Genomic DNA, 26,721 nt, shown 5'->3' with positions numbered 1-26,721 from the left:
CCAGCTACTTGGTAGGCTGAGGTGGGAGGATTGCTTGAGCATGGGAATTCAAGATTACAGTGAGCTATGATCAAACTGCTGCATTCCAGCCTGGGCAACAAGGGAGGCCCTATGTCAAAAAAAAAAAAAAAAATTTAAAAATTGCCTTTCATTATCATTAACTTTCAAGGCCTTGCTGTTACTACTTTTATGGTGGATTAATGTTTGTAAGCACTCCTAAAAATACAAATGGATATTTTTGAAGTCTGTAGTAGACTACAGTCAAGCTTGCTCACTGAGGGTTTCCTTTGGAAACTTTTCTGTGGTCATCTGTACTCATGGCCCTTACTTAAGACTTGGGTTTACCTGTCCAGAAAACAGCCAAATACATGGGTACTTTTTTATACTATTCTTATTGGTTTAGCAACGTGGAGTCCTTTAAATAGTTGCTCCTGGCCCAAATGTGGCTCCAATCTCTGAAGACATCCTGTGTCTTCCTTTAGACCTGAGAAACTCCTACAGTTTATCACCAAAAAAGAAAATGTTTGAGCGCTTAACTAGCAACTCCTAATTACTCACATGTAGCTTTTTCTTGAAGCACTTTAGAGCTCAGCCTCCCTTTATCCCATCACTTAGCAGGCATCTAAGCAACTAACTTTTAGAGTTTACTTGAAAAATGTAAACCTATTAATTTTAGCTAAGCAAGATAGAATTAAGGATGTAAACCTGCTGCCAAAACAAGGATATAATATGATTCAAAATTTAGTGGAAATAACGTTTTAATCAGTCACTTAGTCAGTGTTTATAAGCATGCTCTGTGTCTCAGACCTTGTGTTAAGTTAACTCAGGCATGCTGACGTATATCAGACGTGGGTTTGGCCTCTTTGTAATATATAGTCATATGTCACTTAACAATGGAGATGGGTTCTGAGAAATGCATCATTAAGCAATTTTGACATTTGTGTGAACATCCTAGAATGTATTTACACAAACTGAGATGGTATAGCCTACTACAAACCCAGGATATATGATATAGCCCATTGCTCCTAGTCTACAGACCCATTCAGCATGTTGCTGTACTGAATACTAAAGGCAATCAGAACACAATAGTAAGTATTTGTGTATCTAAACACATCTAAACAGAAAAGGTACAATAAAAATGGTGAAAGGATTAAAAATGATACACCTGTGTAGGGCACTTACTATGACTGGAGCTTACAGGACTGGAGTTGCTCTGGGTCTGTTGGTGAGTGCACCTCGTGATGAGTGAATGTGAAGCCCTAGGACACTGCTGTACACCACTGTAGACTTCATAAACCACGTATCCTTAGGCTACATTCATTTTTCTTTCTTTAGTAATAACCTTTGATTACTATCAAAGGTTACTTTGATAGTATTACTTTGATACTATTACTTTGATTATTTTTTTACTTTATTAATTTTTTAATTTTTTTAACTTTTTGATCTTGTAATAACGTAACTGAAATATAAACATTGCATAGCTATTCAAAAACATTTTCTTTGTATCCTTATTCTATAAGCTTGTTTCTGTTTTTGAGATTTTTTTTTTACCTTTTAAAACTTTTTTGGTAAAAATTAAGACACAGACACACACATTAGCCTAGGACTACACAGGATCAATATCATCAATATCACTGTCTTTCACCCCCACATCTTGTCTCACTGGAAAGTCTTAAACTGTCATCTCCTATGATAACAATGCCTTCTCCTGCAATACCTCTGGAAGGATCTGCCTGAAGCTGTTTTACAGTTAACTTTCAAAAATAAGTAGAATATACTCTAAAATCATGATTAAAAGTATAGTAAATACATTAAAAGTATAGTAAATACATAAACTACATAAAAGTATATATAGTAAATACATAAATATAGATACAATAAAAAATATAGTACATACATAAAAGTATAGTAGCTACATAACTGGTTTTTATATTTACTAAACTGGTTATTATAAGTAGAATAGACTCTAAAATATTGATAAAAAGTATAGTAAATACATATACTCTAGTAAGATCAAGTATTATGTACTATACATAGTTGTAAGTGCTGTACTTTTATACAGCTGACATCACAGTAGGTTTATTTACCAATCATCACCACAAGCATGCGAGTATGCATTGTGCTATGATGTTACCAGTGCTGTGACATCACTAGGTGATAGGAATTTATCAGCTGCATGATAATGTGATGGGGCCACTGTCATTTGCTGAAACATCATTATGCAGAGCATGACTCTGTATTAAAGATGATAAGAAAAACACACAAATAATATACCACAGGTAGAAAATGATTGTAATGTGAGACAGTAAAATAAAGTATTTTAGAAGTTTACAGGAGGAAGTCATTATTTCTGTGAAGATTAGAGAAATTGGCACATAGAAAGTAGCATTGAAGGCAGAGTAGATTTGGGACATGTGAACATAGGGGAGTTCCAGATGAGGGAGGGGCATGGGAAATAAGTGATTAAGTAGGAACACAGATGTGGGAAATGGAGCAGGGGGAAGAAGTCTGGAAGGGCAGGTGGGCACAGGGTAGAAAGTCCTTGAATGCCAGTGTTAGGAATTTAGAATTCTCTGAAGGCACTTGGGAGCCACTGAAAGTTTTTGAGCATGATGGTTGTAAATGGGAGGGTGGTATGCTTAGGTGTGTGCTTGGAGGAGGTTAATCAAGTAGTAAAATAGAGGATGGCTTTAATAGGGAGAAAGTGACAGCAGCATGGACAATAGGCAACTAAAGCAGTCACACCAGGTGAAAGCTAATGTGGGTCTAAGGTTGAGTTAGGGGGAATGGAGAGTTAGGAATGGATCTAAGGGTGAGGTAGGAGAAATGAATGGATGGATATAGGTAGGATTTTACAGTTAAATCAGTAACACCTCTCAATTCATTGCAAGTGAGAAGAAGCAGGAGAGAAGGAAACATTTTAAAAATGGAGCTGAGGTTTTAAACCAGATTAAGTGGAGGGTCAAAGGAAGGAACAGAGATGGAAGAGTAGATTTATATGGGAAAATATGAGCTTGCTTCGATGATACTGAATTTGCAGTGCTAAAATTTATGATGTAGGCTTGCAGTTCTTGTGGTTAAAAATGGAAGACAAGTGTTGAGACAAGCCAAAGGTTGAGACAAAGGCGTAGAAACCATCCACTTTGTCGAACGGGCTCTCATCCTTTTCAAAGTGGAGCCATGCCATGTAGAGCAGACACTGCAGGCTTGATGGGAATGAGGCATACCTGGCTCAAAAACATGTTTATTTGTGTGTTTTTAGAAGTATACATATTAAACCAACATTTTAAAATCAGGAAATTATACTTAAAGCATTGATTTCTGGCTTCCGTTTTAAAAATCAAAATTGCACTTTGATGTTAGCACAATTAAAAAATCATATCACTATGATTTTTAAAAATCAAAAGATGTGATTGTTAAAGTTTTTTACAATTTTAAAATAAATAAATAAATAAATAAGATGTGACTAACTATGAACTCACATTACCACATGACAACAACAGCTAGAGCTGAACAGAGACTGCTCCCTTGAGATCCTGGATGAATTCTCGAACTCACCACAGTACTCACCACTTCCCCTCATCTCTTAAGGCGTTAATTGAAAGTCAGTTACTAAATCTATAGAGAAAAAGAAAAAATAGGTTAATGGTTGCCAAGAGCTGGAGGTAGGCAGGGAATGGGGTGTTGGGGACTGGTGGCCAGTGGGTGTGGGATTTCTTCTTAGGGGGATGAAATGTTCTACAGTTAATGGTGGTGATGGCTGAACATCTCTGTGAATATAGCAAAAGCCACTTGAAATTGGAGGATGTATGATAGCAAATTATCTCAATAGAGCTGTTTTTCTAAATGCAAATGTAGTTGCTATTGCCCTTGCAGTGTTGGTTTTCTTATAGTAGAACATATTTTTCTATAAGTCTATTTCTATCAAAAAGGGGAAAGTAAAAAGTCAGACTGAGAGGGTTGTGAATTTCAAGAAAATGGTAAAGACTGTATCTCTTAGTGTGGGTAAAGAATTTCTACATGTTAATATGCAAGCACCTGGCCTCTTTACTAATGTACATTATTTTCCTGGACACTGAAAGCATTTGGTATTAGACAAGAAAAAATGTGGTCATGCCCCACTCCCTAAGGTCCACCCACAACTAAGAAGAAAGAGAAAACAAAGGCAGAGAAAGGAAAGGAGTAATCAACATGGTAAAAGGAGAAGCAGAAGAGGCCAGTAGATTGGATGCCAAGGAAGGGGGAAGCTTTATCAACTGCTGACAAGAGGTCAAGGAGGATGAGGCCAGGGAAGTCAGGAGGTCATGGGAGACCATCCAGTGAGGGGGCTGAGAGAGGTGAAGCCAGAGAGAGATGCAGAGGCAGCTGACAAAGTGCTCAGAGTGCATTGTTCAGGAGACAGTATTTAATCTCAGGCATGAAGGACTACTGAAGGCGTTTTAAGTAGGGGAATGATGTGATCAGATTGAAACAATCTAGATTATTTGTTTTCACATTAATTTGTGCATATTTTGAACTGTGTGCATGATGAACTGAGGTTACCCCAAATTTTATTCTTTCTTACACTGAATTCTCCTTCAATCTGATATCCCCAGGCTTGTTGAGACCTTGGTTATTGATTTCCATCTCATTCATTCCTGTTCCTGTTTGAACCAGGAAATATATATATATATGGTTGGTGTTATCTGACCCAGGGGTTCTCAACTTCAGCACTGCTATATTTTGGGCTGGATAATTCTTTGTTGTAGGATGCTGTCCTATGCATTATAAAATGGTTAGCAGCATCACCAGCCTCTACCATCTAGATGCCAGTAACACTGCAAACACTTTAAACCACCCTCCAGCCAAGAACCACTGAACTACATTTGTCTATTGTAGCATTTGGGCCCAGGTGCTTAAGGCCATGTGCAGTTATTAGACCACCCTGGAAGGTGTCTGCACTGGAAACAAAAGACCAATTCCTACTCCACACTGAGGCGTACAAATCAGATGATGTAGTAAGGGGGCAACAGATGACACACTCAAGACCTCATTTTGTTTTAACTAATTCAGTGGACTTCAACCTGTATGTAGTCTCCTCATAGAAAAAAGATCGTATCTGGAGGCTACAAGGCACACTAAATGTCCAACTGTGCCCTCCTAAGGTTAGGATTCCTGTCATGGCCCAGGGCCAAAGTGGGTTCAGAAGAGCCCTCGGGCACAGGGCACGGGGGAGTTCAGAGGAGGCCATGGGATGTGCTAGACGTGATAGTGGAAGCTGGCTTCTATACAGCAGGACTTGTTGGCTTGCCTTCAAGGGGGAAGGAGGAGGTAGGGAGCAGAAAGGTTTTTCTCATGGTGATGTCAAGAAGGGTCAGCAAAGCTTTGGAGATGTAAGATGCAACTTGGAGGAGGCTAGGAACTCAGATAAAGTTTACTTCAGACCCTCCTCCTTATGGGAAAGTCTTAGAAGGTAAAGGAATGTTTTTATTGGAATAAGGATGTCTAAAACAGATGAAATTTTGAGATCTTCCAGATTCCTTTTTTGGGTGTGTGTATACAAGGGGTGGGAGGACAAGGGAATTTTATATGTATATGCCACCATTTCTATATTGATGAGGAAAATTGAGTTAAGACTCTTGTCAAGCTAAAAATGTCTAACAACTCTATTAAACTATTTCATAACTGTTTCTTATTCTGTGGAGTAGCATTATGCCTTTGATATTGAATGGCTAGATTTACTAGTAGCAATGGCTCTGAGCTGTCTTGCAATGCAACCTCTTTTTGATATATAACTCTGTTATTATTTGGCCCAGTGGTGGTCACTTTCACCCAGGCTGAAGGAAACCCCTGCTGGTTTGTTGTCTCATGTTCCTTAACCCCTGTCCTACTTCACTAATTCCTCAAGTTCTGTGGTAATGAACTGAGCCTCCAAGTGCTCTCTGGGCAATGAGTAATGTCTGAACTTCATGTGAAATGCCATCTCAAGAAAGGGCATCTGAAAGCATGCTTTTACCATTTCATTTCAGGCACTTCTGGATCCAGCTGTGTGATAGCTGCACTAGGAAATACCTGGAGTCACAGTGTGAATACCCGGCTGATCCTCCAGTACCTTGATTCAGAAAGAAGACAGGTGAGTGCTTTGACAGTATTCTCTGACTATGAAGGTTGGGGAATGAGATGTACTGAGCAATCTGAGCATCTTCTGAAAATGCTGGCCACATTGTCTGTCCTGGGCCAGCACTGGCTAGTAGGGCATAAAGAAACCAGCATTTCTGCTTGTCCCAACAGCAGTTATAATAAAGTGGGGAGACAAGTCATACACAGGAAAAAATGTAAGAACTGATTCCCACAAAGTCAGCATTTCTCTGATATTTGTAAGTGACCAAGGACCACGTCTCTTAAGGTATCCAATTCTCTATCTCTAAATGATAATTTCACTTAGAATGTATTTGTTGAGGATTAGATAATTTGCATATGAATTAAATAATGATGATGCTTTTTCTTGGAGTATGTGTGCTTTGAAAATCTTAGGCCAGCAGATGCTGCCAAGTGGATAAACTACTCCCCAGATAATAGGTACTTTTGCATTAATGCATACGCCTGTAGGGTAAAGTACTGAATGATGCTAGAAAGACCTCCAAATGGTTGTTCACCGTCTCAGAGTTCCCTATTTGTGGTGTCTGTACTGGCCAAAAGTGAGAATCCTTCCCTTACATCCAGGAAGTTTACCTTCTACCTCCTTTTAAGTCTTCTCTCTTCGTTCTTCATTCCAAAGAAAAGGACACTACTGTCTGACCTCTTTGGTAAAGCTTTGGTAAAATGTTTCACAATAAAAAAAGTCTTTTTCCTGATGACTAACCTCAATTTTATCCTGCTGTGTGACCAGATTCAATCTAGTTTCTCCTAAAAGCAGGAGGAAGAAGAAGATGGGTGATTATTTTAATTTTTTGGATAGGACAGAATTCAGAAGCCAGATTTACCCACCTTGCTAAATATATATCAAATCCAGGCTATTTAGATACAGAGGTATGAAGTGTCACACTGGTGATCCTTTCTGGAGAAAATGGCAGAAAAGGTGTTGTTGCCTTTACCTGCATTAGGTAAACTGGCTCTTTTTCAAGAAAGCAGGAATCATCAAAAACAGGCGTCAGCTATTGCCTGTTCTAGACATAATTTTCCAAATGCCCTTGGTTATAAACCAGAGAATTCTTCTTGGTTTGCCTTGGACTATGTAAATAATATTCCAGCTTGGTGATCAAGTCAGCCATGCCAGAGAAGATAGAGCTGCTTGTTTCTATTCAGGGAAACATTCTTGAGTTTTTAGGCCCTGGACTACTCATTACCTCAATGGTACCTTTTCCCTGATGAGTCCAGTATCCTAGGTTCTGAAGCTATTATTTCTCTTTTTAGTGGAACACATTCCAAAATATTCCTGGAGAATCTAATGACCTTTGGTAGTAAATCATGTTAAATAGCTGTGTTGCACCTTTCAGGGATATCATTAAGGATTGTCGAACACGCCTATGTAAACTTTATCAGAGGAAGCAAAATTCCTCGTGAATCAGTGTTAACTCATTCATTTTCATGGATCCTTGATCCCACTCCTTGAAAACTTGTAGTTTGTCTCTGCTTTAGATTTTAGATTTTAGAAGCCATTCTTACTGTTACACACGGAGTTTATGACTTCGTCTGTTATATGTGGTATCATGAATTCAAGGCTCCCAAATCCTAGTTTTACTAGTTCCAGTTAGAATTTATAAGTGAATAAAGAAGTCAGAGCCATATTTTACTTTTTCTTTTGTTTTAATAAATTAACCAGTCAGTGTCAACAGGAAGTAGCTGGTAGGACAAATGCTATTTTTTTATGTCTCTTTGGTGACTGGAGGATGTTGGTGGCTCTTGGCTTTTGGCTGACAGGGTCAAACGCAGGCCAGTGGTCATAAGGAGAACCAGGAGCAAAGTGTGGATGGATCAGTGACAGTTCATCAACTCACATCCCATTAGATGGGTCAGTCATGTTATCTGAATTTACAAAAGACAATGTTACTATCATTACTAAGCAATAAGATGCCTTGGAATCATGTTTTCTTTTTTTTTTTTTTGAGACAGAGTCTCACTCTGTCACCCAGGCTGGAGTGCAGTGGCCGGATCTCAGCTCACTGCAAGCTCCGCCTCCCGGGTTCACGCCACTCTCCTGCCTCGGCCTCCCGAGTAGCTGGGAGTACAGGCGCCCACCACCGTGCCCGGCTAGTTTTTTTTGTATTTTTAGTAGAGACGGGGTTTCACCGGGTTAGCCAGGATGGTCTGGATCTCCTGACCTCGTGATCCGCCCGTCTCGGCCTCCCAGAGTGCTGGGATTACAGGCTTGAGCCACTGCGCCCGGCCGGAATCATGTTTTCAAACAATAATCAGAAATTAATGTAAAACTTGGCCAGTGTTAAAATGGCCAACCCAGGCAAAGAACGTACATTTAATTAATCGATAGAAATATGCATGCCTTTGGGGACCAGTTGTTAAACTTGTGACCCAATAACTGGAATAAAGTTTGATATGGAAAACGTGTCTCTGTCTGGTGACCTTATCTTGCCTTAGCAGAGGGTGTGCTTCGTGATTCCCTGAGTCTTTCCTGTGTTTTTTTTTTTTTTTTTTTTTTTTTTTTTATGAAAAACTATAGAAGCCGTATGAAGCTAAGCCTTTTCTGGGATATGTGCACAAAACAGTACTTTAAAGCTAACATTTAAGGTAATTGCACCGAGTAGTACTTTCTTATAACACCATTTAGTAGCAGAACGTGCCTGGATCATTCTAGGGTAGTTAGACCTCTGGGACACCAGCCACTTAGAGAAGATAACAGGTATAGTTTTTTGATTTTTAGGTTTTTTTTTTTTTTTTTCAGTGCCCAAGCAGAGGCCACTACACCCAGGGATCAAGGTTATGGGATGAGGATTATGTTTTATCCCGTTTCTATGACATTGAGCTCTACACCAGGGCTCTTGAATGTGAGGCTTAGTTTCAGATCACAGTCCTGGAAGGGGGTCAGGTCAAGCTGATCAGACCTTCAAGCCGATTAACTCAAGAGCTGAATTGTGTCGTCCGAGGGAAGGAGTCCTCCCTGGCTGATTATTTTCTTTACACCCTGGAAACTTTGCAAAATTTTAGAACCAAGAAAGAAATCTCCTTATCAGGGCCACAAGCCAAGTTAATTCTCTTGCTTATTCTGCTTCAGTGTTTGCAAAAACTCTCTTAAGAAGCTGGAAAACATTTTCTTTTGGACTAATTTAGCTTTTTTTCCATTTGACTTTTATTTACTCTTTTCCTACTCTGCTTCAGTCCTGCCCCACCCTTTTTGCAACATTTTTATTCTTACCAAAGACATGTTCTTAGAGTAGAATTAAAATGGCCTCTCCTACTTTTTGTAGTTGTTGTTGTTTTAAACCATCAAAAATATGTTTTGGTCTACCCTGTGCATGGCATGAGAATACAAAGAAGTAGAAGACTAGTTCCTGCCCTCGAGGTCCAAACAAACTAATACTGAGGTACTGTCACAAGGCAGTGTTTGATTTGTTGTCTAATGAGTGGTTAAAACAGTAACTGCTTTGAATCCAAAGGAAGGTAACATCATCGAGACATACTAAGTCTTTTCAGGAAAAGGTGAGACTCAAGTATTACCTTAAAATCAGTGATTCTCGGCAGGACGCAGTGGCTCATGCCTGTAATCCCAGCACTTTTGGGAGGCTGAGGTGGGTGAATCATCTGAGATCAGGAGTTCAAGACCAGCCTGACCAACATGGCAAAACTCCATCTCTACTAAAAATCCAAAAAAAAAAAAAAAAAAATAGCCAGGCGTGGTGGCGCATACCTGTAGTCCTAGCTACTCAGGAGGCTGAGGTAAGGGAATCGCTTGAACCCAGGAAGCAAAGGTTACAGCGAGTAGAGATTGCACCACTGCACTCAAGCCTGGGTGACAGAGCAAGACTCTGTCTCAAAAAAAAAAAAAAAAAAAAAATCAGTGGTTCTCAAACCTGGCTGCACTTAAGGCTCATCACAGGAGCATTTATACCAATGCCAGTGCCCCACCCTGACCAGTTAAATCAAAATCTCTGCCAGTAGAGCTGAGCATCAGTGTTTATTTTATTTGTAAAGCTCTCCCATGTGATTCTAATGTGCAGCCAAGGTTGGGAACCTCTGCCTTAAATAATAGATAAAATTCAGGTAGTCAGAAAGGGGAGATTCTGGGGTAGAGTGAGCTGCAGCTGAAGAACAGGAGGATAGGCTGCATCGTCAGAGAGCACAGGCTGGGTTTTGTCTTGTAACAAGAGCAGAGGGTTTGGGCGCTCATTCACTTAACAAACATTTATTTAATCACCTCTTCTCTGCTAGTCACTGTGTAACTAGTTGTGCTGGAGATTAAAAAAAAAAGAAAAAAAAAACAGGTAAGAGATGGTTGATACCCTCTGGTTGTTCACAGTCTACTTGTGGAAACAGATAAGCATGCAAACTAGACTTGCAGTAAGAGCACAGTGAATGAAGTAAGTGTAGAGGAGATGGGGGGTCCTGCCACTAAGGAAGGTTCTGTAGCGATTAATGAGGCAGAGCATACAGAGAGGAGTGGAGGGTTGGAAAAGCTAGAGTAAGGCTAGTTATACTTAAAAGAAGGAAGATAAAAACTCGATTAAAACATTCACATTTATACAATTTCTCCTCAAATCCTCATGAAGTCTGGTCTGACAAACCACAAATGGGATTATATAAATTTTCAAGTGCCCTAGAAGGAGTAATGAAGTAAATGAATCCTGACTAAGCCTCACACCCCTTGATGAAATAAATATTATGACTCTCTTATTTCAACAAATTGGAAAGAGGTCTTTTTTTCATATAGGAGGTTTATTTAAACAAACTTTCTAATAATGTTTTCATTTCTATTTAGGAGGCACCCTGAAATTATGGGACGCTTGAGGGGCAAGCCTAAATACCTGGTAAATTGTTGACAGAACCAGTATCACTCAAGCTGCTGATCCACACTTGAATCTGTAGGCTTTTCTCAAAGTCCCAGTTTTGCATCTTAGAAGTATTGCATCTTGGAAGTATTGCTTTGCATATTGCAAATATTCAGAGTTTCCTTTCTGGTGATAGGATTCTCTGTGTCCATTTTATATTTCCAAAGACTCAAATATCATCGCAGTGAAGACTTTCTTGACACCAGCTGTGATCCGTCCCTCTTCCCTCTGGCCCACACTTGCACCTGGCCCTTGTCTCTATTCTTAGACTTCTGAGCCCTGAATTATGAGCCCCTTGAGGTCTGTGACTGAATTTATCTGCTTACCCTCAAATGTAAGGGCAGTGCTTGACACTTACACAGTAGATACATTTATTTTGAAAGACAGAAAGCAAGAAAAAGAAACACGCTCCATGTAGCTACTCGTGAACCCAGTCTGAAGGACGAAGGACTGCTTATTTAGAATCATTCTTCCGTACAGAAATTGAGTTGTACAGTTTAACCATTCCTTTAAAATGTTAGCAATTGTTGGTTTAAAAGGTTAGCATCAAACCTTGACAATTATAAGCACATACCTAAATAGAAATACTGTAAGAGTACTGAACATAGGAATACTTTTTGTAGAACCAGCCTGCTGGAGTCTATGGGAGGATGGGAGTCAGGCTTCCCTTGGAATCTTATGGGATGGCCTTTGTGTAAGCAAGCCAGAACCCTAAACACAGACCCAGGCTGAGGGAGAGAAGGGTTCTGCAGCTGCTTTCAGGGACCAGATAGCATGAGGACTTTGGTGTGAGGCTAGGAAATCTTTGTTGCTATCTTCTACAAGTCTTAACTTCTCCTCTCTGTGGTTGGACAGGCTTAATGCAAGACTGAATAAAGAAAAGTTGATACGTTCTTTTCCCAGATAAGCGGAAGGGTAGATTTGGGCAGCATGTCAGGCTTATATTCATATTCACCCAAAGAAAGATATTGAGGATGATGTTTTACCTGATGTAAGTCATAGTTGTGTATCTCCCTACTCCTAGATTCCTCCTAAGAAGGATTCAGGCTTAGTTGCCCTAACTCAAAAGGAACCTCTCTCCCTTGGTAGCATGGGTCCCGGTCATTGTATTTGTTCTCTTGTTTTCTACTCCAGCTCATCTGCTGTTTCTAGGCAAGGAGAATTATGTGAATATGTGTGTGTGACTAGATTCTGCCAGAGGAGAAGTTCGGCTGTGCTGCAGGGGTAGGCAAAAACTCTTTTTAAGCATAAATATCTGCAGAAATAGCAAAGGGAACATAAAATCCAGTCAGGTACATTGTCTTGGGTGTAAATGTTCCCTCCCTTTCCAGAGCTGCTCAAGTGTGAAATCCAAGCCCCTGCCCACACTCTTCCAACAGAAGTGCTCTAACAGGTATTGAGTGGATTTTTTTCAGGCAATGTATTGGCAGTAGGCACTAGGCAAATGTATTAAAATCTGAGGCAATCCTACAGAAAGTGTGCGGTCCCAGTGAATGAATACAGCGAGGTGCTACTCACAGTGCAGGGACTGAGAAAGGGCAACATACTGAGAAAGGGCCCTGAAAGTCAAGGACCCAAGTGGACATCTCCTATTTCCATCTTCACGTTTGAGACAAGAATACCTGTATCTTTCCTACGACCTGCAAACAAACAAACAAGCAAACCATGGGGATCCCTTTGAAAAAAGTCAGCATATCCAAGAAATCACTATTTCTGAATGGGCTCAAGTAGAGAGAACTTTCTCTTAAGAGGGTTCCATTGGAAATTGCCAGCGGAAAATACACAGGTACAGTGACTCCCACGCTACACATGGAGGGTTGCCTTTCCCATGCTTTGCCCACGATAGACCATGTACCTTTGCTGAGGCGGAGAGTCAGTCTTTCCTAGGAGATTTTGAGCCAAATAAAATAAAAACAAGGGTGAGAGAACCACCATGACGTTTTAAACATTTTTTTATCAAATAGCATTATCAAATTAACTGTTACCACCATTTCAAAAAGGTAAAGGCACTTTAACACCAAAAAGTAGAAAGGACATATCTAGAAGAAAAAATACATGTATTAACATATTTAAACTGAAAACATTTCTTTTTATGGCAGACTTTAGCACATGTCCTTATTTCTCTCTTTGAGGCGCATGAGCTCCGACCATCATGGGGACAAATGACTGGTCCTCTTACAGAGCATGTCCATGGTTTACCCTTTAATGAGCCACTCATTTCACTAGCATTTTATGACCTCTGTTATTCTCCTCCAGCTCTGACTTATTTTATTTTTATATACTGTTTGTCTGGTACCAAATCCCCTTGTGCAATGACCCTCCCTGCTCTTACTTGCTAAGTAAACTAGGCCAAATACCTGGGTAAGAGATTTCCAGAGAAATCTGAGCAGTTGCAGGAAGTGGAAGAGACACAGGGCTTTGGAACCAAATGGAAGACCCTGTTGTCTGGCCTGGGAAGAAAAATATTTTCAGTTGGAAAACAACATGGGAAACAGCTATGAGATCTCTTGGACAAGGTGCTGCCCTGAAAGTCAAGGACCTTGAAATTTATTTGGCTCATTTGAGAATGAAGATTGGACAGGATGTTGTATTTTAGCCTTAGCTGGTTAGCTGTGAGTGAGAAAAATGAGCAACCTCATTGGCTAGGGAAAGGAAAAAGGAAAAAAGGGTTCAATACCTGCCTAAATTATGAGCTGATTTACAAATAAATCAGCACTTTCACTAGAACAAAAAGCATTTAGAATATGACAGTGCCCATCTGAGATACAGTCCAGAGATCAGGTCATCTTCTCCAGTGAGTCTCAAGTACGGTGAATTTAAAAATCCCGGGTGTTTGTGAACGATGAAGATCCCAGGGCCCATCCCCAGTGCTGGATCCAGCGAGGGTGGTGGCAAGCCTGGGATCTGCGGTTTATAGCAAAAGCACTTCGGGTGATTCTTACATGGTGTTCTTCAGTCTCATACTCCATTCTAGCCCCTTTGTTTTACAGATGGCAGTAAGCAATTGATATTAACTGATTTATTCAGGGTCACACAACTAGTAAGTAGCAGAAATGGAACAGAAATTCAATTCTTTCAATTCTGAAATGTGTTGCTATTTTCACTTTATTCTGGCGACTTTTAGTAGAAAGATTCTAGGCAAAAAAGTCCCCAACCCCAATCAAATTATTGGGTTCGCAGGTGATGTGTTTACATCTCTCATGACTTTCAGTGGTTCGTAAAGAAATCCTAAAGAACTGCGCAGGAAAAAAAAAATTTAAGCACCATCTCACCCCACATTGCAATCAATTACAAGACAAAAGTCATCTTTTAAATTCTTGAGCCCAAATATGAATATGTGACTTTTTCAAGTTAAACTTCACGGTGAGCATGAACTCCTCAGTCAAGTGACTTTCCTTATAGACAACATCCTGCCACAAGGCTAGCTATGCTACTGCTCTCATACAGGTGGCCATTTGTGCTCATGGACGGCCCCCCTTAAATCCTGGCTTCCTAGTCCCCATCTTCATAGACTAAAGGTGTGCAATGGGAGAAGCAACTTTGTCTGATCTTACGAGCATGGGAGAAGCTTTTTGGTTATCACATTTTTGAGTCAATCAATCTTTATTTTGAAAAAGCAGGGCAGGATAGAGGGAGGAAGAGAGGCTGAGGGCAGGCAGCAGCCTGTGTGGGAACCCATTTCCTGCCATCCCAGGGTCCCATAGTTGTAATGGACAGCATCCTTGCTTGGTTCCTTTGCACCAGTTGATACTAATTTAAATTCCTCTTTATTTTCTAGTGATGCAAGGGAGTTTGCCTTTACTGAGTACCTATGAGTTTGCAGGGATCATTTTTGACCCTTTGGGTTTTATTTCCATCAATTCCTCCAATAACCCTTCAGCATGGATCTGATCATCTCTATTTTTACAAATAGAGGAACTTAGCTAATAACATAAGTAACTTGTATTCAGTGATAGCATCAATATTTGAAACCAAGTTTGTATAGTTCCAGACCTTCAGTTCTTTTTCCTGTACCATGTTCTCTGAGATGTAAGGTGGTGGTTGTGTTACTGGAAAGGGATCCCCATCCAGACCCCAAGAGAGGGTTCTTGGACCTCATGCAAGAAAGAATTTGGGGTGAGTCCATAAAGAGTCTACTTTGTGCCAGAGTTCATAGAGTAAAGTGAAAGCAAGTTTATTAAGAAAGTAAAGGAATGAAGTATGGCTACTCCATGGCAGAGCAACCCCAAGGGCTGCTGGTTCGCTGTTTTTATGGTTATTTTTTTATTATATGCTAAACAAGAGGCGGATTATTCATGAGTTTTCCTGTAAAGAGGTGGGCAATTCCCAGAACTGAGGTTCTTCCCCTTTTTAGACCATATACGGTAACTTCCTGATGTTGTCATGGCATTTGTAAACTGTCACTATGTTGGTGGGAGTGTCTTTTAACATGCTAATGCATTATTATTAGCATATAATGAGCAGTGAGGACACCAGAGATCACGTTCATTGTCATCTTGGGTTTGGTGGGCTTTGGCCAACTTCTTTACCGCAAACCTGCTTTATCAGCAAGGTCTTTGTGACCTGTATCTTGTTCTGACCTCCTATCTCATCCTGTGACTTGGAATGCCTAACCTCCTGGAATACAGACCAATAGGTCTCAGCCTTATTTTTCCAGCTCATTTTCAAGATGGAGTCGCTCTGGTTCAAACACCTCTGACAGTTGTCACTATTTTAATTTAGGAATAAAATGAGATTCTGGAAAAGGAGGACTTGACTTGGTGATGATTCTGCTGGGTTGCAATGAATGATCTTTATTATCTTCCTCTCTGACTTTTTCCAAACAATGATTAGACCTAGAATGTCATTTGGTTTACCTGTAAAACTTACTGAGTTATATATTAGAATAGCACCTCCCACCCTGGAGCAGGAATATGAAAGCAAGGAGATGAGGAGCTTCTTCTTGCTTTTTTTCTCTTGCTCTAGGCATTATTTGGCTTTGAAATACTCCTGGCATATGCCTGTGATTCTGAAATGCCCCTTCCTCTCCCTGTGTATATGAGATTTGAAAGCTTGTCACCCATGTGGCCAAAGCAGGGCCAACCTGGAGCATTGGTCTTCTGGCTGATGTTGCTGGGGGAGTATCCCTGCTGTGAGATGCTACTCCACCTGTGCCTGTGGCCTCTGCTTCTCTCCTGGGGTAGCTGTGGCTGAGAGGTGCACAGCATGGTACAATGCTAGTTTTCATTTCAAGTCCTTTCTTGATGTCACTGATGGGTGCCATGGGTAGAGTGGGGGGGCCTCAGGCCTTTCCAAATTCTTAATAGCTTATAAAATTAGGAGTAGAGGAGGCTGGGTGCAGTGGCTCACGCCTGTAATCCCAACACTTTGGAAGACCGAGGTGGGTAGATCATGAGGTCGGGAGTTCGAGCCCAGCCTGGCCAAGATGGTGAAACCCCATCTCTACTAAAAATACAAAAATGAGCTGGGTGTGGTGGCGAACGCCTGTAATCCCAGCTACTCAGGAGGCTGAGGCAGGGAACTGCTTGAACCTAGGAGGTGGAAGTTGCAGTGAGCTGAGATCGCACCACTGCACTATAGCCTGGGTGACAGGGCGAGACTCCATCTCAAAAAAAAAAAAAAAAAAAAAATTAGGGGTAGAGGAATGGGAAGCGGACGAAAGGTTGACATTGTGGAGGTTTGAGAAGAAATGGATCAAATAAGTCTCTAGCATTCTGTTTGAATTTATGTTAGTCTGATTATGTTACCATAACATTTTATGATATGCTGCACATTATCTGATGGGTGATTAATTTTCAAATGTAATACAGATCATTGAGCTTTCCTGATTTCTGCCACTGAAAATAATTTGGAGTTTTCAGTTACCGCAAAGTTGACATAGTCACTCACTCCTTCCTTCCCTTAATCTTCACCTTACCTTGTTGCCCCCTCCCTGCCCCCAAGCTTCCCTGGATTTTTAAATAAGCCAGTGGCTCCTGGCAACTGTCTTAGAATGCTTGAAGCCAAGGTTTTTTTTTTTTTACTGAGAGTCTCATTCTGGAAGTTTCTCTTTTTACCTTGGCAGAGCGTAAGAGTTCTTGCATCTCAGACAAAGACTGTGTGCTTGACTTGGACTCTCATTTTATTGTTACCAAAGGGACCATGATTTTGAGAACACCTTTGGAGAGCCCAGCTCCCATGGTTATATCCCACTGCCCATTTTCTGAATCCTCAACTCAGAATTGGCAATGAAAGATTGAGCTGGGATTATGATCTGTGATTCTCTAACAGAATTCTCTGAGTGTCAAACTCCAGAAAGAGGCACATCTTTTACAAACCTTAGAGAATTAGAGCTGAGGCCCTGGTATGTCTGGGAGGGATTGAAAACAATCCACCCAAAGCCCCAGTGGCCCTGGCTCTCTGGTTGCTTTGCTGAGTCTATTCATCCATTTATTGAGAGTCTACTTTGTGTCAATTACTCTGCTGAGTGCTTTGTGGGCATTTTCTTTTTCAAGCCTCACAACAACTCTGTGAGGTGGGTATTACTAGATATACTTTACAGTTGGAGCACATTGAATATAGAGTTTGAAAATTTTGCTCTAAATCACATGGCTTCTAAGGGGGAAAGCCAGAACTTTCCTTTTCCTTTGCCTCTCCTTCCCCCATCCATACATACACTCCCTCTTTTACATCCCTAGGTTCTTAGCCTTTATTCTACACCGAGTACCATGTTCATGTAAGATTATTCGTGCATGTTACTTGGAATTAATTGCAGAATAATTTTTTTTCAACCCCTGTGGTGTGGTCACCTTCAGTGCTTATACTTGGTGGAATACCCCTTCAAAGAGTGGAATGATCCATTGCCTCGAGAGAGCTTTTTCAATCTCCGTTTAGTAATGATTAGTTATTTCCTTATAACCGTGTGGCTCTGTGTGACAACAGAACACTTTTCAGGAAGAATGAACTCTACAGGACATGGTCTTCTGAATCTCACCATTCAATCAGGGGAAGTTCTGGCTCTTCCTCTCTGTTCCAAGTACTAGCCTTTCCAGCCAGTGCCTTTTCTGTGCTCTGGGTTTGGCTTCAATGTTCTGCCATTTATTGTCAAAGAAGAAAGAGAAGTCTCTGTGGCATCTTGCCCACAATGGGGACGGTCCTGTGCTCATCTCTGTCCTCCAGTGAGAACCTAAGGGTCCAGGAGGTATAGTGGTGCATCCCATAGATACCTCCCTTCCCTCATGGATGATACAGAACGACATATAAATGATATCTATTTCTTCATTTTTTCCTTGCCAAGTCATTTTTCCACACAGTAATCCATTTCACGATTTATCTTTAAATCCTTTCTCAGTTGTCTGTTCTTCTCTGAAAGTATTATCCCAGCATCCTTATGAAGATTCTGTCAATGTCTAGTAAAATGGGAAAACCCTCTAGTAGTACTATGTTTTGTTTTTGTTTGTTTGCTTGTTTTGTTTTGTTTTTACTGGTGCCTCTTTATAATAAAAAGATTTGGTGGCTCCAGCATGGCTTCTAACCCTTCAACAGCTGTGCCTATACCAACCTGTTCTCTCTTATTTGTAACTATTTATACAGTGTTCTCTCCAGATATACTGTTCCATACTGACCTGCATTGGAATGTTAGGCTCTTCTTTGTGACTGATCTCTCTTTCCTACTTGTGACTCCATTCTGACACTAGCTTTGCCTTTTTATATCATCCTCCCTGCTTTTCTCATGTAGATTTGCTCAAAGATTCCCATGACTCCAAGATCCCTGTAACTGGCTCTGCTGAGTCTGTCAGCATTTGATCCCTTTGACTTGAGGAGGCCAGTCCTTCTCAGGAACCACCTGTAATCTCTTTTTTTCCTTAGAGACAGGGTCTTGCTGTGTCGCCCAGGCTGGAGTACAGGGGCATGATCATAGCTCACTGCAGCCTTGAACTCCTGAGTTCAAGCAATTCTTCCACCTTAGCCTCCCAAGTAGCTGGGACTAGAGGCACATACCACCCACCTGGCTATTTTTTAAATTTTATGTAGAGATGGGGTCTTGCTGTGTTGCCCAGACTGGGCTTGAACTCCTGGTTTCATGCAATCCTCCTGCCTCAGTCATCCAAAGGGCTGAGATTACAGGCATGAGCCACAGCACCTGGCCTATACCTATAATCTCAGTTTGAATTAAACAGTAGACTCTAGGACCCTTCTGTGTAGGGAATCTTGTTACATGTTGTAGTTGTTCAAAGGCCAACTATTTTCAGAGAAAACCCACTGAGATAAGTTGGATGAGTGACTGCCATAGCAGTCACTATGACACCTTGGTCACTTTTTTTCATATCCTAATAATCTAGTGTTTTTCCTCAAGAAAAGGTATATACTGTGGTTTGAATGTGTCCCCAAAAAAGCATATGTTAAGTAGTAGTTTACTTAATGGCCATTGTAAACTATTAAAAGGTAGGACCTTTAAGGGGCGATCAGCCCATGAGGTCCCTGCTCTCATGAATGGATTAATGCCATTAACAAGAGAAGTGAGTTTGTTATTGCGGGAGTAGGTTCTTTATAAGAACACAAGTTCAGTCTCCATTTGTCTCTCTGTCACCCTCTCTTTGCCCTTCCACCATGCAATGATGCAGCAAGAAGGCCCTCACCAGATGCTGGCCCCTTGATTTTGGACTTCTCAGCCTCCAGAACTGTAAAAAATAAATTTCTGTTCTTTGTAAATTAGCTAGTCTGTGGTATTCGGTTATAGCAAGACAAAATGGACTAAGACAGAAAATTGGTACAAGGAGTGTGGTGGTTGTTATAATAAATACCTGAAAATATGGAAGTGGCTTTGGTATTGGGTGATGGGTAAAGACTGGAAGAATTTGGAGTAGCAGGCTAACAAAAGCCTAGATTGCTATAAATGGAGCATTAACAGTAATTCTGGAGGACTTGGAAGAAGAGAATCTGAAACTTTTTAGAGATTACATAAATGTGATCAGAATGTTAGTAGAAATATAGACAGTAAAGGCCACTCTTTTTTTTTTTTTTTCCTTTTTTTTTTTTTTTTGTGACGGAGTTTCACTCTTGTTGCCTGGGCTGGAGTGCAATGGCACAATCTCAGCTCACCACAACCTCTGCCTTCCAGGCTCAAGTGATTCTCCCACCTCAGCCTCCCAAGTAGCTGGGATTACAGGCACCTGCCACCACACCTGGCTAATTTTGTATTTTTTTTTTTTAGTAGAGAAGGGGTTTCTCTATGTTGGTCAGGCTTGTTTAGAACTCCCGAACTCAGATGATCCGCCCACCTTGGCCTCCCAAAGTGTTAGGATTATAGGCATGAGCCACGCACCCAGCCCAGTAAAGGCCATTCTGATGAGGTATCAGATAGAAAAGATGAATATCTTATTGGAAACTGAAGTAAAGGCCATGATTGTTATGAAGTGACAAACAACTTGGTTGAATTGCATCCATGCCTTGAAGCTTTATGAAAAGCAGAATTTAAGAGCAATGAACTAGGACATCTGGTAGAAGAAATTTTAAAACAAAACATTGAAGAACCTGTGTGGCTTCTTTTAACTGCGTACAGTAAAATGAGAGAATAGAGAAATAATTTAAAGATGGAATCTATAATTAAAAGGGATCTGAAGGATTCTCGGCCTGGTTTTGTGGCAGAGAAAGAAAGAAAGCATTTTCGGGAGAGGCAATGTGTGGCTAAGCAACCATTTGATAAGGAGATTAGTATCAATAGAAGAAAGCCAGATGCTATTCATCAAGGCAATGGGAGAATGACCCTGAGGGGTTTTGGAGATTTTTGAGGCTTCCCCTCCCATCACAATCCCAGAGCTCTAGGAGGGCAGACGGTTTCCAGGGACAGACCCAGAGGACCATCCACAGGCTGACTTTCCAGGGCCATCTCAGGACTCTGCCTTCTCCATCCCAGAGGAGCATTTCTCTGCCACCCAGTCATAGCTCAAGCAGGCCCAGGTGTGACTCATGTTGCCACTCTAGAGGGCACAAGTAGTAAGCCTTGGTGGTGACCACATAGTGCTAGTTCTGCAGGCAAGCAGAATGTATGAGCTCTTAGGCCATGGGAGCCTCCACCTAGATTTCAAAGGATATATTGGATAGCCTGGGCACCCAGGCAGAAACTTATCACAGGGGCAGAACCGTGGCAGAGAGCCCCAACTAGGGCAATGCTCACTGGAACTGTGGGCTTGCAGCTGCCACAGAGAGTCCCCTCTACACCTAGTATAGTTGTCATGGCAGGGTCACCTGAGACTCCAGAACTGCAGAGCAACCAATGTGCAGCCCCAGCCTTGGACAGCTGCAGGAGCAAGACTAACCCATAAGAGCTGCTGTGAAGGCTGAGACTAGCAAAGCCATGGGGTTGGAGCTTCCCAAGGTCTTCTGGGTACAACCCCTGCCCTAGTTTGTACGGAAGGTAGAAATGGAGTAAAAGGAGGTTATTCTGGAGCCTTATTTGAGGTTGTTTTCCCTGTTGAGTTTTGGACTAAGGATCGGTTACTCCTTTCTTCTTTTTTATTTCTCCCTTTTGGAATGGGAATGTCTGTCCTAAGCCTTTCCTATCATTGTATTTTGGAGGCACATAATTTGTTTAATTTTATAGGCTCACAACTAACGTGGAATTTGTTTTAGGATGTATCATGCCTTGAGTATCACTCATAAATGATTTAGATGAGACTCTGGACTTTGGACTTTTAAGTTGATGCTAGAATGAGTTAACACTTTGGGGCTATTGGGATGGAATAAATGTATTTGTATGTGAGAAGGACATGAATGTGGGGGGCTGGGGCCAGAATGCTGTGGTTTGAACATGTCCCAAAAAATACATGTGTTGGAAACTTAATGACCATTGTGATAGTGGGATCTTTAAGAATCGATTTAGGCCATAAGAGCTCATCTGTCATGAATAGATTAATGCTGTTATTGTGAAAGTGAGTTTGTTATCATGGGAGTGAGTTCCTTATAAAAATTTGAGTTCGGCCCCCTTTTGTCTCTCCTTCACCTTCTCTTTGCCCTTCCACCATGGGATGATGCAGCAAAAAGGCCATGGCAAGATGATGGCTTCTCAGTCTTGGATTTTCCAGCATACAGGACTATGAGAAATAAATTTCTGTTCATTATAAATTACCCAGTCTGTGGTATTCAGTTATAGCAGCACAAAATGGACTAAGACAGTATGTATTACAGCTTAAAATCTTTAGTAATAAATCTTCTAGAGACTGTAATTATAATAATAATCCTTTGTGTGTACTCTAGCCACAGACACAATCCTCTTCTAACTCTTCCAATTTTTTTTGCATTTAAAATTTTTTTTAATTTTTTATTTTTTATTTTTTTTTTTTTTTTTTATTTTTTTTTTTTGAGACGGAGTCTTGCTCTGTCGCCCGAGCTGGAGTGCAGTGGCCGGATCTCAGCTCACTGCAAGCTCCGCCTCCCGGGTTTACGCCATTCTCCTGCCTCAGCCTCCGGAGTAGCTGGGACTACAGGCGCCCGCCACCTCGCCCGGCTAGTTTTTTGTATTTTTAGTAGAGACGGGGTTTCACCGTGTTAGCCAGGATGGTCTTGATCTCCTGACCTCGTGATCCGCCCGTCTCGGCCTCCCAAAGTGCTGGGATTACAGGCTTGAGCCACCGCGCCCGGCTAATTTTTTATTTTTTATTGTGATAAGACCACTTAACACGAGATCTACCCTTTTGACAAACAGTCTAAGAACACAATACCGTATTAACTGTATGCACATTGTCATACAGCAGATGTCTGGAACTTATTCACATTGCGTAACTGAAACGGTGTATCCACTGAAAGAAAACTCCCGATTTTCCACTTCTCCCAATCCCTGGAAATCATCATTCTACTCTGTTTCTATCTTTTTGACTGTTTTAGACAACTCATAAGTGGACTCATATGATATTTGTTTTTCTATAACTGGCTTATGTCACTTAGCATAATGTTCCCCAGGTTCATCCATGTTGCATATGGCAGGATTTTCTTGGTTTTTAAGGTTGAAAAATACTCCATTTTATATATCTACCCATTTTCTTTATCCATTTATTTGTTGATACACCTTTAGATTGTTTCCATTCCTTGGCTATTATAAATAATGCTACAAGGAACGCGGGCGTGCAGAAATCTCTTTGGGATAAGTTTACAATGTTTTTTTTTTTTTTTTTTTTGAGACGGAGTCTTGCTCTGTCGCCCAGGCTGGAGTGCAGTGGCCAGATCTCAGCTCACTGCAAACTCCGCCTCCCGGGTTCACGCCATTCTCCTGCCTCAGCCTCCTGAGTAGCTGGGACTACAGGAACCTGCCACCTCGCCCCGCTAGTTTTTTGTATTTTTTAGTAGAGACGGGATTTCATCGTGTTAGCCCTGATGGTCTCGATCTCCTGACCTTGTGATCCACCAGTCTCAGCCTCCCAAAGTGCTGGGATTACAGGCTTGAGCCACCACGCCTGGCCAAGTTTACAATTTTTAAAATCTACTTTCAACTTTTATTTTAGATTCAGTAACATATGTGAAGGTTTGTTACATGGGTATGTTATGAGATGCTGAAGTTTGAGGTGCAAATAATCCCACCACCCAGGTAGTAAGCATAGTACCCCACAGGTATTGTTTTAAACCCTTTCCCCCATCCTCCTCTTCCCCATCTAGTTCCCAGTGTCTATTATTCTCATCTTTACATCCATGGGTACCCTGTACTTAGCTCCCACTTATAAGTGAGAACATGTGGTATTTGGTTTTCTGTTCCTATGTTAATTCACTTAAGATAATGGCCTCCAGCTGCATCTATGTTGCTGCAAAGGATATGATTTCATTCTTTTTTATGGCTGTATATGTAGCACATTTTCTTTATCCATCCACTATTGATGGGCACCTAAGTTGATTCCATGTCTTTACTATTGTGAATAGTGCTGCAATGAACATACAAGTACATGTGGGTTTTTTTTTTTTTTTTTTTTTTTGGTAGAACAATTTATTTTCCTTTGGGTACATACCCAGCAATGGGATTGCTAAGTCAAATGAAAATTTTAAGTTCTTTGCAAAATCTCCAAACTGCTTTCTACAGTGGCTGAACTATCTACATTCCCACCAATAGTGTATAAGCATTTTCTTTTCTCCACAGCCTCACCAGCATCTGTTGCTTTTCAACTTTTTAATAAAGCCATTCTGACTGGTGTTTGATGGTATCTCATTGTGGTTTTGATTTATATTTCTCTGATGATTAGTAATGTTGAGCATTTTTTCATATGTTTGTTGACTACTTATATGTCTTCTTTTGGGAACTGTCTGTTCATGTATTTTGCCCATTTTTTAATGGGGTAATTTATTTTTCGCTTGTTGAATTTTTTAAGTTCCTTATAGATTCTGGATATTAGACCTTTGTCAGATGCATAGTTTGTAAATATTTTCTTCAATTCTGTAGGTTGTCTGTTTACTGTGTTGTTAGTTTCTTTTGCTGTGCAGAAGCTCTTTATTAGGTTTTGTTTGTCATTTTTTGGTTTTGTTCCGATTGCTTTTGAGGACTTAGTCATAAATTCTTTCTCAAGGCCAATATCAGAATGGTATTTCCTAGATTTTCTTCTAGGATTCTTATAGTTTGAGGGCCTACATTTAAGTATTTAATCCACCTTGAGTTAATTTTTGTATATGGTAAAATGTAGGGGTCTAGTTTTATTCTTCTGCATAGGGCTAGCCAGCTATCCCAGCACCACGTATTGACTAGGGAGTCTTTTCTCCATTGCTTATTTTACTCAACTTTGTTGGAGATCAGATGACTGTAGGTGTGCAGCTTTATTTCTGGGTTCTCTATTCTTTTCCGTTGGTCTGTGTGTCTATTTTTGTAGCAATAGCATGGCATTTGGGTTACTGTAGCATTATAGTATAGTTTAAAGTCAGGTAATGTGATGCCTCTGGCTTTGTTATTTCTGCTTAGGATTGCTTTGGCTATTCAGGCTGTTTTTTGGTTCCATGTGAATTTTAGAACAGTTTTTTGTAATTCTGTGAAGAATGATGTTGGTAGTTTGATAGGAATAGTGTTGAATCTGTAGGTTTCTTTGCACAGTATGGCCATTTTAATGATATTGATTATTCTAATCCATGAACATGGAATGTGTTTTTTGGGGGGATCCTCTCTAATTTCTTTTAGCAGTTACTTGTAGTTCTCCTTGTTGAGATATTTCACTTCCCTAGTTTGATGTATTCCTAGGTGTTTTTTGTTGTTGTGACTACTGTAAATGGGATTGTGTTCTTGATTTGGCTCTGAGCTTGAACATTATTGATGTATAGGAATGCTACTAATTTTCTGTACATTGATTCTGTATCCTGAAACTTACTGAAGTCATTTATCAGTTGTAGGAGGCTTTAGTGGAGTCTTTAGGGTTTTCTCAGTATATTATCATATTGTCAGTGAAGAGGGATAATTTGACTTATTGTTTTCTTACTTGGATCCCTATTATTTCTTTCTCTTGCCTGACTGCTCTGGCTAGGACTTCCAGTACTATGTTGAATAGGAGTGGTGTGGGTGGGCATCTTTGTCTTATTCCTGTTTTTAAGGAGAGTGCTTCTAGCTTTTGCCCATTCAGTGTGATGTTGGCTGTGGGTTGGTTATAGATGACTCTAATTATTTTGAGGTATGTTACTTTTATGCCTAATTTGTTGAGGATTTTTCCGGGCAGGAATATGGATTTTATCAGAAGCTTCTTCTGCATCTATTGAGATGATCAGGTGGTTTTTCTCTTTAATTCTGTTTATGTGGTGAATCATAAATATTGATTTGCATATGTTGAACCAACCTTGCACCTCAGGAATGAAGCTTACTTGATCATGGTGAATTAACTTTTTTATGTACTACTGGATTTGGTTTCCTACTATTTTGTTGAGGATTTTTACATATGTGTTCATCACAGCCTGACATTTTCTTTTTTCATTTTGTCTTTGCCAGATTTTGATTTCAGGATGACACTAGCTTTGTAGAATGTAACTCTTCTATTTTCATCTAGACAAGACAACTAAATGTTCTTTATGTTGAACACCTCCCCTTTCCCTTCATTCCTGCATCATTATTTCATCCTTCATATCTTTTCTGGGTACATATGTGTGCCAAATGCTGGGAAAATTAAGTCAAATAAAGCTCAGTTTCCTGCTCTGAAGAGCCATAGTAGTAGAGGAGAATACCTAGTGTCAATAGAGGGAAGCATACAGGAAGTACAAGAAGGAATTGAGGGAATTGTGGAAGAAGACGGTGTAGCCATAGTTGTTGGGATGGTCAGAACACTCACAAGGAAGTGATGGCCAGAGAAGGATTCAGAAGAGGGTGTGATACCGGAGACAGAACTTGAAAGGTACATTGATATTTGCTTGATAGATGAGGTAGGAGACCGAGGAAGATGTTTAAACAAAGGCTCTGAGGCAGGAACTACAAATGGTCCTTCTTTAGTGCTACAGGGGAGGGTATGTGTCTATACAATGGGTAGGGATCGGGGAGGACGGGGTCTGTATGTAGTTAAAGATAAAGTAAGGAAAGGAGACACAAACCGGACTCAGTCTTGCAGGCTTTCAGAAGCCCCACTAAGGAACTGTGACAAGGCTGTGACATCAGATTTGTACCTTCCAAGTCTCCCTTTGGCAAGAGTTTTCCATACAGATTTGGAGGGATTTGAAATAAGATACAAAGAAATGAGGGCCTGAACCAAGACAGTGGATATTGAAAGGGAAAAGAGCGAAGAGTTATGAGATGGTTAGGAGGCAGGATCCACAGCATTTAAGC

General features: G+C 40.6%; 1 protein-coding gene across 8 annotated transcripts in view; it reads left to right on the top strand.

The window, feature by feature from the left end:
- Positions 1-26,721, top strand: part of RAD51B (RAD51 paralog B) — a 776,005-nt gene that overhangs the window by 572,077 nt on the left and 177,207 nt on the right. For all 8 annotated transcript variants that reach the window (XM_023182488.1, XM_023182498.1, XM_023182515.1 and 5 more), the window contains one exon: positions 6,009-6,112. In XM_023182488.1, coding sequence (XP_023038256.1) covers positions 6,009-6,112 — 104 coding nt within the window. The remainder of the gene's footprint in view (positions 1-6,008; positions 6,113-26,721) is intronic.

The sequence above is a fragment of the Piliocolobus tephrosceles genome, chromosome 6, assembly GCF_002776525.5.
Source record: "Piliocolobus tephrosceles isolate RC106 chromosome 6, ASM277652v3, whole genome shotgun sequence".
NCBI classification, from domain to species: Eukaryota; Metazoa; Chordata; class Mammalia; order Primates; family Cercopithecidae; genus Piliocolobus; species Piliocolobus tephrosceles.
Note: the sequence above shows the minus strand (reverse complement) of the source record. Positions and strands in the feature narration are given on the sequence as shown.